This window comes from Pteropus medius, unplaced genomic scaffold, assembly GCF_902729225.1.
Source record: "Pteropus medius unplaced genomic scaffold, Ma_sr-lr_union100, whole genome shotgun sequence".
Taxonomy (NCBI): Eukaryota; Metazoa; Chordata; class Mammalia; order Chiroptera; family Pteropodidae; genus Pteropus; species Pteropus medius.
In genome coordinates, this window is record NW_024344436.1 from 3,306,312 (window position 1) to 3,319,576 (window position 13,265).

General features: G+C 37.4%; 1 protein-coding gene across 8 annotated transcripts in view; it reads left to right on the plus strand.

Moving 5' to 3' along the window:
- Nucleotides 1-13,265, plus strand: part of CDON (cell adhesion associated, oncogene regulated) — a 91,616-nt gene that overhangs the window by 47,585 nt on the left and 30,766 nt on the right. For 7 of the 8 annotated variants that reach the window (XR_005654939.1, XR_005654938.1, XM_039872755.1 and 4 more), the window contains exons 9-14: nucleotides 3,862-4,151; nucleotides 5,579-5,753; nucleotides 7,538-7,666; nucleotides 10,559-10,762; nucleotides 12,338-12,519; nucleotides 13,003-13,108. Coding sequence is in view for 6 of the 8 variants with exons in the window: in XM_039872755.1 (XP_039728689.1) it covers nucleotides 3,862-4,151; nucleotides 5,579-5,753; nucleotides 7,538-7,666; nucleotides 10,559-10,762; nucleotides 12,338-12,519; nucleotides 13,003-13,108 (1,086 nt within the window). In the remaining 2 variants the exon portion in view is untranslated. The remainder of the gene's footprint in view (nucleotides 1-3,861; nucleotides 4,152-5,578; nucleotides 5,754-7,537; nucleotides 7,667-10,558; nucleotides 10,763-12,337; nucleotides 12,520-13,002; nucleotides 13,109-13,265) is intronic. The other variant, XM_039872756.1, reaches the window with a different exon arrangement.

A 13,265-nucleotide genomic window follows, 5' to 3' on the forward strand; every position in this document is an offset into this window, starting at 1 on the left:
TCATATGGCCCTCTTCTGCCTGGGTCCTCAGGTCCCACATGTCAGAGAGTACATGGGGTCGAGGGGCTGCGCTTACCTGAGCCTGAGCCTGAGCCCATTTTCCTCCTTTTATTCAACAGGTCTGGGGCTTTAGAAGTTCTTGCTTTAGTTAGTTTACAAGCTGGTTCCACACAGGTCTTTTCCGTGGTCCGTCCTCAAGAGTGAGGGCCACTCCACCAGTGTGCAGGTGCCCTTAGACTGGAGGAGGGGCCAGGGGTGGTCCTCTGCAGAGGACACAGAGGGTGATGTGTGCACTGGTCTTTCCATTTACATGTACACAAGGGTCCCAGCCCTGGATGAGGCCGGAGACTCCATTTATATTCTTGTGCTACTCCACGAATGCCAGAGGTGGGAATGATGTGGAGGTTAAGCACGCAGGCTGTGTTAGAATCCTGGCTCTGCTACTTAGGAGGTTTGTACCCTGGGGCGAGTTACCGAACTTGGTCTGTGTTTGTTTCCTCATCTGTGTAACAGGCATAGTGTGGGCGCCCCGCTCACGGGGTCGATGTGAGAATTCAAGGAGTTAATACATGTAAAGTGCTTAGAATGGTGTCTGGCAACAGAAATCCTTCAATAAATACTAAGTATTAGGTTATAATTATTAGTAATTATTATTAAATTATAACTATCTCATGTGGTGGTTAACGAAGGAAGAAATAGTTGCTGATTTTAGTAACCTTAAGAATCCTCAAATAAAGAAGGTAGTTGAGTATTGTATAAATTTATACATAAATATGTATACGTGTGTGTTTATCTATTCTGCCAAGCGAAAATCAGAGTGGCTCTACACAAAATTGTTAGCTGTGAGACAGGTGTGATGCTGGCGCTGCTTGACTAGCATTTAGCTGAAGTGATTATTTTATGTAAATGTAGGGCTGAGGGAGCTGTTGAGGTTGTAGTCAGAGCTGATGAAACTAGACATTTTGTCTAAATGCCTTACTTTAAATATGATCTGAACAAGCCTTTAGAAGATACATAGCTACCTTGTTTAGATTAGATTTTCTTAGACCTTTAAGATCCCTTTCAGGATTTTATGTCTTGATAAATACCATTTTTATGTGTAGTAACCCCATCACCTACATACATCCTGCCTAAGTGGTCCTGCGTTGCCTCTTTTGCCTGCTGTCTAATAATTATTAAGATCCAGCTGACTTTATTAACACTCAGAACAGTACATAACAACCTGCTTCTTTCCATAGGAATCTGAGCCTTGTTAAATTCCAGCGTACTGACAGCTGCATACTTTGTTATCGTGAAGGGGGAGGAGGCAAAGTCAAAGAGAGAGATGACCCCCGCCTCCTTTTTTTCAGAGACCTTGGGTTTTGAGGTCCTGGATGTACAAATATTTGTAGAGTGAGTTGTAACTCTTCAAAACCGTAATGGAGGTTGGCCTGGGTTTCCTAAACTGTTTGGGGTTGGGGCTGCTGGTGTGAGTGGTCACAGTGGAAACGCCTTTGACATATATGGTTATAGTCCCTATTTGATTAATTTCAACTCAGTCATTAAATTCATCACCATAGTGATAGTACTAAGCAAATGAGAGTTTTATCATTCACTTTTCCAATTCAAAAAACATTCAACCTTACAGAAGGCTAGATGTCTATTCCGACAATTTCACAGAGCTGTTTTGAAGCTAAATTGAAATGACGAATGTGAGACAACTTTTGAAAGTACTGTTAAGGCCTTATAAATGATATCTAGTATCTTGTGAGTACTCAGATTATATTACTGGAAATAGTGGAGGAAGATAACTTGAATCTCCTTTTAAAAAGAGTTGTGGAAAAGTCTCATTGCATCCTGAATAACAGAAGTAAAATCTTGATACTCATACAGTAGACACAGGCTGTAGCATAAACTTTTTCTCATCCCTCTGTATAAACTGAGGCATGTGGTATTTTAGCTCTTCTACAGCCAAATACCACTTCCCAGTGGTAACCTGCCCAGAGGATCCACAAAACTGCTAATGATAAAGAAAAAAAAAAAAAGTCCTTCTCCACTACCCTAAGCCACAGCTAATTACCTCCACTTGCTAGAGTCCATCTTGCATTAGCAGGCACCAGATCCCACCCTTAACATCAGCCCACGTTCTGACTCACTAGATAAACACGGCTGTTCCAGGAGCAATATTTTGAAGTTGTCCCAGTGAACTTAAATAGTTTTCTTCTATATTATTTTCTCACTAGCTTCTTGTTTTCTTTGATCGAGGATGCTTCTGGGACACCTTTTCTCTCTCTTAAACAAACAGAGAACTGACCTTACACTGTTAGTCCTGTTTTTTTCTTGGTTCTCTACTAAACGGCACTGCTTCTAAAAACACACCCACCTTTTCCCAGAAATCTGACTTCACCGTGGAAAAGAAACTCTAACGTTGTTTCCTGTCTCCCTACCTCCACAAAAGCAGTCAAAAAAAGGAGACTTTTTTGTTGCCAGTATTAATAGCACTTTATAGAACCCAGGATGTCAATCCTTAGGTTTTATTGTGCTGGCAGTATATTTGTTTTCATATATAGCTCTCACTTTTCTACATCAGCACCACTAACATTCTTCTGCCAGCTGTTGTCACTTAGTCTCTCAGAGTCCTAATTCTTTATCTGTAAAGTGGGAGTGCTATGTTGTTTTGAAAATTAAATGAGATTATGTTTATTAAATGTCTGGCACAGTGCTTGACATACGATATGAGCTCAGTAATTTTTTTCTGATACATGCAACGTATTTATTATTTCAGCACAAATAAATTATTTTTACCTTCCTCGATATATTCTGCATGCTCCTAGAAGTATTATCTGCCATTTGATCTTTCTTTAGATTCACAGTTTCTTAAGCCTCCTTCAGTTCTGTCTAGATACAGGGCTTGTTTGGAAATAAGTAAATTCTTCCTTTATCTCTGCTAGTCTTATTTCATGTCTTCCTTCTTGAATGTAGATTGTTTTCCAGGCGTACAGCAGATGTTTTAGTTACCTGTTGCTGCGTAGCTGGCCCCAAAGAATAACGACTCAGAAGAGCAACCCCTTTATTATCTCTTACAATGCTGCGGGTTAACTAGATGCAGCTGGTTGCTCTGTTGGCCTTAATTGGGGTCTCTTATGCCAGTGTTATGAGATGGCACTGGGGCTGGAACATCCAAAGGGGCTTCACTCACATGTGTGCCACCTTTGTGAGGGCCAGAACCACGCCCCGCTTCTCTCTCTTCACAGGGTTGGCTGGGACATCCGTATGTGGCAGCACAAAACCAGGAGCTGCTAAGGATTAAGGAAGCTGCTAAGGATTGAGGCTGGGAGAGCACAGCTTCACTTCTCCCTTCCCTGGGTCAGAGCCAGTCACAGGGCCAGCACACATTCATCCAGGGAGGGGACTGCCCAAGGGTGTGAATACTGAGACGTGTCTTTAGAAACTAGCTACCCAATAGGTTGTAGCCTAACTCCTGACCATTTCCTGTTTATGTCCCTTGTTCCCAAGGGAATGCGTTGCCCCTTGTGTTTAATTTACCAACTAGAGTTAAGGCTCCACGTTCTTGAACTTAAAATCTTCTGAGGTTAAGCTAGCAAAGGGTTGTTGTAAAAGAGGGAATGCTAGTGTAGAGCAAGTTAAAAACAACATCCTTTAAACTACTGTAACAATTAATTTGTTCCTTCATGAATAAGAGGTTGCTACTTGAGGTTAGATGTTTCCATGAATTATAAATTGAAATGTTACCTGTTTCTACTTCTAGGGCTCCAACTGCGCTAACAGTATCAGTGTGGACAGTTAGATCACTGTATAGAAGACACCGAAATAATGAATTTCTTCAATCTGTATCTCCTGTCTCTCTCCATTTCTCTGCAGTTCCTTTTGAGACAAATACAAAAGCAGGAATAGTGACACCTTCCGATGCCACTCAGAGCGATAAAAGAGATGGTTCAGAAACTGGATTATTGAGCTCATTCCCAGTGAAGGATCATTCCAGTGCAGTGGAACCACCATCAGAGAAAACTGCTATTGGTGCCTCTGTCCCTGATGCCCCCATCATTCTGAGCCCTCCACAGACCCACACACCAGATACATACAACCTGGTCTGGAGGGCAGGGAAGGACGGCGGGCTCCCAATCAATGCCTATTTTGTGAAGTATCGGAAGGTAACGTCTTCTCATTTATCATCTTTTCTCATACCTTAACTCTGCATGTATGGCATATACTTATTATCTTCCACTTTCATGGAGTGGCAGGAAACAGAACAAGATGTTCCAGGAGAGTGAAGTTGGGAGATATATCCCAGTAGGGTTTACCAGCTTATAAAAGTAAGAATGAGGAGTTCTGGCTTTTGAGCATTAGCTTCCCCTTCTCCTGGGTAGTGCCATTCATAATAAAATAGCCAATCATCTTTCTCCACTGCATAAAAAACAAAAAGAAAACAAAAACCAGTAAAAAGGAAATATGAATAATTTCCTCCCAAATTGGGATTCTAAGAACCCGGTAGCTTCTCAATATTTTTTAATCAAACATTTTAACCTTTTGTGTGTAAAGTTCTATAAACCACTTTTTAAAAAGTTATTCCCTCCCTCTCTAAGATAGCAGTATGTAGTTTATTTACCCAGGAAAGCAGTTTCTTATTAGAAACAACTTTTTGAACAAAGTCCTCTTGGATAATCTCTGAAAACTATTTGCTTTTCAAGTTGTCTTCTTAATTGTATTAGAATCTTACATTGTTTCGTCATTTATTATGGTAATCTCAGTTGATTTTTCAGATGTTTTCCCTCTAGCGGCTTGTATTAAAAGTAAAATGAAAAAAAAAATCTCTTCCCTTTAATGAGACTAGTAAATGAATAATATGGGAAGAACTGCATTCATATTTAGAATCATTTTCTCTGTTCAGGACATTTTGGTATCCATCATTTAATAGTAATATTTTTAATATCTGAAAAATTAGATTTGCGAGTTTATTCACTGTTTCTAACCTGATGATTCTAGATGAAGGAAATTTCCCTGGTATTATCCACATGGAAACTTCCATGTAGTTGTCTCTTGGTTTCATTAATGAAGACAGAATGGATTGGATCTCTTTTTAATTTATTTCATCCAGCGTGTATTGAACAGCGTCAAGACATTAAGCAAGAATGCTAGAAATACATAATATATGATTATATAATCCATATACACACAAACATATTCTGATTTATCGTATCTATGTCTATTATGTATGATCATTAATACATATTATATGCCTATTTTATTCTCCCAATAGCCCGGTAAGAAAGGAGTATTGTTTCCATTACAAGCAAAGGGAACAAACTCTGGGAGATCAAAGAACTTGCTTGAGATCATAAGTTCGTGCTAGGTAGAGGATCCAGGAGTCCTTACAGTTAGAATTCCTAAGTTCTTGCTACAGGCCTTACATTTCTTAATGTGAAGCAATATCGTGTCTCTTTTATTTAAAGTGGTACGTCACTTCTCAAAATCTACCTAGAATTGAATGACTTCTGTTTTTTAATCAAATTTGAATGGAAGCTTTTTTTATTTTTATCTTTTTTGTCCTTTTTGTAATGGCCTATTTTCTCTTGAGTAGTTAGACGATGGTGTTGGTGTGGTGGGAAGCTGGCACACAGTTCGAGTCCCAGGAAGTGAAAATGAGCTCCATTTAACAGAACTAGAGCCATCTAGCCTCTATGAAGTCTTGATGGTAGCAAGGAATGCAGCAGGTGAAGGACAACCTGCCATGCTTACCTTCCGAACTAGCAAAGGTAAGTATAATCTTCCATCAAAGCAGTGAGCTGACTGTGAGCTTGACGTCACTTTATTAATAAATGTTCTTTTGAGTAGTAGAGATTCTTAATTCTACTATATTCTACTAATTCTATTTAATTCTACTATATTTTATTAATTTTACTATAAGTTCACTAATAAATAAGCTTATTATAGTACCTTTTTTGGCCACATTTGAATGGTTATATTCCATTTTACCCAATATTCCACAAACATTTTTGAGAGTTTATGATATATATAGGCCTTAAGGTAGGTGAGCAGTGGAAGCCAAGATGATCAAGAAAAGATCCATTCTAATGGAGCTTTTACTTTGCTAACCTACAAGGCAAAATTTCAATTTAGCTAATATTTACCAAGTGCCTTCTATAGGCCAGACATAAACAAAATAGACAAAACTCTTTGACCTCATGGAGCTAACATTGTAGTTGGGAGAGGCTTATACCTAAGCTATAAGTACATTAGAAGGTGGTGAGTATTGACAAAAGAAATAAATTAGAGGGCCGATATAGGAAGTATATGGGGTAGCAGTTATCATAGTTTAAGCAAGTGGCCAGAGAAGTCCTTAGTGAGCAATCGACAGCAGAGCAGAACATTAAGGAGGTGAAGTGGAAAGCCACATCACTATCTAGGAAAATAAGTAACATTTCATCAGAGAATAGCAAGTGCAAAGGCCCTGGGGTGGGATGTGCTTGGTGTACCCTGGGAACACTGAAGGGGCCACTGTAACAAGAACAGAGTAAGTGAGGAGAGCACTCAGAGAGATGACAGGGTGGCCAAATCACACAGTACCTTGTCAACATTGACTTTGACTCTGAATGAGCTGGAAGCATTGGAGGAATTTGAGCAGAGTCGTGACATGATCTGCTGAATGTTTCAATGGACAGTTCCGGCTGTAGGGTAAAGAGGAGGGCAAAGGTGAAGGCAGTGACCAGAATATCGTAAGTATTAGGAAAGATTTACAGAGAAAATGCCAGAGGCGTACAGAGAAAGGATATTCTGTGAGTGGCTTGTGAGGGTCAGCTTGATGGAAAAGATGCCATCAGAACTTGGCTATAAATGAACAAAACTTCAATGAGCAGAGATGAGGATTGGGTGGAAGAGTGTTTTATTAATAAAAGGAGGTATGATGATTGAGAGGCAAGTATCAGCTGGCTTTTGAGAAGGACCTTTACATCTTGTTATTGAGACCAGCCAGAAAAATAGTGGCTATTTCTTATTTGAAATGTATTTTGAGTCAATTTTCATAATTAGTTCTTAGTTGTTTATAGTGTGACCAATAAATAATGAATAATAAGCATGTATTTCAGTTTTAAAATAATCACCCAATTTCACTTTTTACCTCTTGAAATTTTAAAACTTAACATGACAGGTTTTCTGTGAAGAAACTTAACAGAAGCTCTTTAATAATGAATTTTGTTTTAGAATGAAACTGTACAGTAAAAAGAAAAATGGACACATAGTTTGAAAACCTTTGTAATCATTTGACTTTTTCATTTGTGTTGTTTTCTGTGTATAAATTAAAGTTAGTCTGATGAAAAAAGACAGTTTAGTTTTCTCTTTAAAGTACTAGAGAAAGTAATTTTTAAAGTTAGTTCCTCAGACTAGCTAAGTATTTATAATGTAGGTCTTAAATTTAGACACTGTAACAAATAAGTTCATATATTTGTAGCTATGTGCCAGTTGAGTTCATAATATCTTTTTTTTTTATTTTAACATATACACAGAAGCTTATGTTACAGTATATGTTTTTTAACCTTTCTAGAGAAAACAACGTCATCGAAAAACACCCAGGCGTCCTCCCCACCCGTGGGCGTTCCTAAGCGCCCCGTTGTTTCAGAGGCTGCAGACCACTTCGGAGTGGTGCTGACAGACTCTTCTAGGCACAGTGGAGGTAAAAAGAAGAATCTTCATGTTGTTCATTCCGTTAGTTTACAAATGTAACTGACCTGGCTCAGATTATTTGGGAGGTGGAGTAGAATGGGGTGTTTATTATTCAGATTATATCCTACCGTGTAGCTCTTTTAGGTCCTATTCCAGCCGTTGTTTTTAATGTCTTGTAGTATTCAAATCTTGGTAACCTAGTGTCATGATTGAGATTTAAGATATTATACTCAGATTAAAAATGTTCTGGTACTAAATTTCATAACTCACAAGAAGGATTTTTCTGACTTCTCTCTGGCAAGGAAAGCAAATTTACATTTTGAACTCTGAAAATGGTAGTACCTATACTAAGATTTAGCTTTTTCTTAATAGAATGATTGTAAGTCATACTCAGTTTCATTGCTATATCTTGTCAATTTTATTAGCTATCATAGCAGTAAAATCTTCAAAAGACTTCTTTTTAGTATTTAAGTTTCACACTTATCAATTCTGTAGTTACAGTGGTAGACACTGTACTAAATGCTGGCACAGGAGAGAGAAAGTAAATTTTGCTTTCAACAAGTTTACTGTATGTGAATGATATAGACAGCTAAGCCAATAACAATATAGTGGGTAATATGGACAAATTAATCCATAACAATGATTTTACTTCATTATGTCTGGGATTCTACCTTTGGTATTGTGAGATCACAAGAGAAATATCTAATTACCCATTTGATAGAGAGGAGGCCAAGTGAAGCAGTAGATGATGTAGCTGAATGAAGAAATACGAAAAGAAGTTCTAGGCAAAGACAGCTTTTTGTGCAAAAAGACAGATGAATGACATGTATTTCATTTAGAGATTTAGAGATTAGAGATTTTATTCAGTGTGACTAGTTGCTGTGAGGAATGACTAGAGTAGGGGAAGCAGGTGGGTGACTTGTATAATGCACTTAACAATTTAATCTTTTCCTGAAAGCTATAAAGAACCCTAAAGGCTTTTAAAGAGGAGGAAAGGAGGTATGGCCGAAGACGAGGCTAGAGAAACAATGAGGATAGTGCCAGAGTGAATAGAGAAGGAGGACGTAAATGACAGATGAAGGGAATTGAGTACATCGAATGAGAGGGAGGAATGGTGACTTGGGCTTGGGCAACTAGGGCCCATTTATCAAATAGGTAATAAGAATTTTTAGGTGATGATTATGGATTCAGTTCTGGAAATCATAAGTTTGCAGTTATCCAAGCAGAGATAGCCATAAGAAGTGATTTATTTAATCTTCACAATAGCCCTGTGAAGAAGGTAGCACGTCTATATTACAGATTAGGAAACCGATACTCGAGACAGTTATGCAGCTTGCCTGTGATGATCCAAAGTGGAGGGACTGTTGTTCAAATTCAGATTTTTTTCAACTCTAAGTGTAGTGTCCTTTCTTTTATCCCATAACTGTCATATGCTATTTCTTTTAGATATTGAAGATATTCTTCTCTGTAGAGGTTCTCCACCTCAATTTTCCCCCCAATAACTTTCTTTTCCTATTTGGTCTGTGTTCTTTGATGAGATTTAACCCCATGTGAATCAACATAAGGAAGTTATTTGGTTACTTGGTATTAAAAAGGTTCACTAACAGTTCTATTCATTCTGTTTCCACTGCTTTCTAACTTTAAAGGAATACAGTAAGTATCACTTAAAGTTGCCTGCCTTGAATATATTCCTCTTTTTATCCATTAAGCAATTTATTTTTAAAATGCCACAGTTTTCTCCATACAAGCACCAAATACAGCATTATTTTGTTCATTCTTATGTACTTGTATGCAGGTTGAAGATGTGTTGAAACAGAGGGGATAGGCAGAGACAAGGGTCCCTTGGTGACTTTAGCAGAGCAATGCGACCATGGCTTAAGAGTGGGACCTCCTTGGTCCAGCTCTAGAAACTTGATTGTTAGCATGCCAAAAGAGAGTCAGCCTCTTAAGAAACTTCTCGCTTTTACAAAATTCAGTCAATTAATGTAAATCAGAGTGGCAGTATTACTAATTTGTGATGTAACTGCCATACAGCCCAGGTCGTTTCTGTCAGCATTCTTTCCTTGTAGGAACCACGTGGGAAGCCAGTTAGAACCACACAGTTGCTTGGTCAGCAAGAAGAGTTAGGTGCATGGTTTAAATGGCTGATATTTCCACCTGCTGCCAAGTCTGGACCATCTAATCTGTGGATTAGGACATCCCTTCCCCTTGGCAGTGCAAACTGAAAACTGCCGTATATATTAGCTCTCTGAGACCCGTTTTTCTACATGTTCGGTGGATGATCATGTGGATCATCTATTTTCTTTTAGCACTTTATTACATATCCTGTCTTCCTACTTTCATTCTGAGCAGTGTTCTCTCTTCCCATTATTAACTGTATTGATTTTATTCATCAAATTTTATGTCTGTTTACCGCTTGCAGTCTGTTTTTTGGAGTAGCATTCCTATAGCCTTGAGGTATGTTACATAATAATCTGTCGATTGTTTGCCGAATGTGTTTTATGCAGCTTGTATTGATAAAGAAAAACATTTAAATAAGAATACAATTTTGAAAATTTGCTATGTTATAACCACAGTCAGACTTGAAGCACCAAATAATTACTAATACACATTTTAGCCATGATTTCAAAATAGCATGGTCTCAATTATCAAACTAACTTTCAGTTTTTTCAGAGATAATTGTCAAGTTTATAGGTTATTTTTACTTTTCTTCCTTTTATTTCCTGTATTTGGCCATTTCATTGCCTTTTAACAGAGGACAGGAAGATAGTCATAATATTATTGACTCTGGCAAAGTTCGAGGAACCTTTAATATAGAGATGTTCCAGACTTATTCGTTTTAGTTTGAGTTATTCTTGTTTCTGACACTGTGGGTTATTGAAGGGATTGTTTTTGTTTTTAGTTCCAGAGGCCCCTGATCGGCCGACCATCTCCACTGCATCAGAGACATCCGTCTACGTCACTTGGATCCCTCGGGCCAATGGGGGTTCTCCAATCACTGCTTTCAAGGTTGAATATAAACGGATGAGGACTAGTGATTGGCTTGTTGCAGCAGAAGATATTCCTCCTTCCAAACTCTCTGTAGAAGTTCGTAGTTTAGAGCCAGGTAGTAATATTCAGACATTTTCTTTTTCTTTTTTCTTTTCTTTTCTTTTTCTTTCTTTTTTTTTTTTTTTTACCATCAATACTGACTCTAGGTACATATTTTTAATAATCATCTAGTCTTCTAATTGTTAAAGTAATGTGAGCTTATTGTATAAAAATTTGAAAATAAACTGTAAAGAAGAGAATAAGTCACCTGAAACCCACCCATTCAGAGATAACCATTGTTTACATTTCGGTTTATCTCTTTCTAACCTTTTTTCTCTTTTTAATACAAACTGGGCTCATGCTATAAACATTGTTTTGTGACCACATTATCCCCATATTATATCATGCATTTTCAAATATCATTAAAAATTCTTCAGAAACTCAACTTCTAATAACTGTATGTCTACCGTATAAGTATACTGTAATTTACACAATCCATTCTTTATTTCTGGGTTTTAGATTATTTCTAACAGCAAATGAGTAGAAACAGTGTTGTCATGACATCTTTGCATGTATGTGTGTATATGTGATTTCCCGTGAATGGATATTTTAAGAGAAAAGCTGCTTGTTATTTTACTACGATTGATTGATCTGAGGATGTATCTCAGCATAGTTATACTCAGTGTTTAGTCTTGTGGAAGTGAGATAACACCCCTGACACTTCTTCATTATGTAAGTTTTGTTTCAGCAGAGGAACTCTCCCCACCCCCAATATCTTGAGGCTGTATGAAAAAATTGAACCGTAAAAGAGAAATGCAGTAATCACAGATAATACTTTCTCTTTTACTTGTTTAGGTTTCATGACCATTTTTGTTTATAGACTTTAAAATATACTTTAGTAGCAAATGCCTGTGTTTGTCTAAACAGACAACATGAGAGTCTAGGAACGTGATATAGGTGTAGTTGGGAGAAGATGGTAGTTTTAAAAGTGTGTGAAGCTAAGTGACATTTTACAGACAGAAAATGTTGTCTTCAGAAGCCCAATGGTTATTTTTGAGCCATTAGGAAGCTTGCTTTAGGAGTCTAATTTATTCTTTAGACTCAGATTTTCAGAAACTTACAGCTCTTAGCATTTTTTGAAGTTCTTAAATCTGATACTAATAAATGCCTTCTGTTGTAGTTTGAATCTGCTCCCTCTTACCCTGATACCAGTAGAATCAGCGACATCACCCACACCAGCACCGCTTCATAAATGTACTCACCATATTAAACTGCTTCAGTCGTTTCTTTCAGAGGGAAAAGAACGTGGTTTTGAGCACAGAAACTTGAACTAATATAATACTGTATTTGATGGGTGTGACTTTAGAACAGGATGGTAAAAAGAGCAAATGTGATCTTTTCTGTTCTCTGCCGCCTTCCATGATAGACATCGTTAACTCTCTCATGGTGTTTAGATCTTGGAATCTTAAATACAATAATACATTTAAGCAACTACTACCAGTTGATAGAAATTGGCAAGTGGGTTGAAATCTACCATGTAGGCTGTAGAGTACATTATGGTTATGGCATAATTGTCATATTTTGAATATTATATCTTCCGTTCTCTTATGACAGGTTTTTTAAAATTCCGTTTTTTTTCTCTTCTCAAAAGGTTCAACATACAAATTTAGGGTCATCGCTATCAACCATTATGGTGAGAGTTTTCGGAGTTCGGCATCTCGTCCTTATCAGGTGGCTGGGTTCCCCAATCATTTTTCTAACCGTCCGATAACCGGACCTCACATTGCGTACACAGAAGCTGTCAGCGATACTCAGATCATGCTAAAGTGGACGGTGAGTAAAATGTCTTCTCTAATGAGAAGATTTTCCGGTTTCGCCATGCTGACAATCAATTTAATATTCTCGTGACATGATAACAATAAACAGCAAATTTTCGAACTTTTAAGTGAGGAGAAATTGAAGGACACAGATATTTGTCTAAAGAACATATAAATGGGGCAGAGTTAAAAATAAAATTGTCGCCTCCTCAGTTCTCATCAAAGTGTTAATTGCCATTTTATGATTCGTTCATTTTGAACCAAATGTACTTTTATGCCTTTGAACCTTATGAAACACATCGCTTATTTTTGTTTAGCCCTGAAGTAAGCTAAATGCTTTTAATACCTTTGAATACCTTTGAATAAAATTAAGAATGGCCATTAAGGATTTTTGCAGAATGAATCTGGAGAAATATTGCCACACAGATACATAAATCTTAATGGATTTGAAGGTTAAATTTATTTTTGCCTTTGACAAGTCTTTGCTTCTGTTTTTTAGTACATTCCATCGAGTAACAATAACACTCCCATTCAAGGATTTTATATTTATTACCGGCCAACAGATAGTGACAATGACAGTGATTACAAGAGAGATATTGTAGAAGGTAAGCTGGAGTCCGAATAAAGGAATTTTGGAGAAAGAAGGTTTATAAATATTACAAAAAACATCATCCCAGGTTAGGAGAGTAAAATATGTAGTGGTATATGTACTATTACTTTGAAATTTTCCCAAAGAAAGATAGTTTTTTCAATATAATGTGT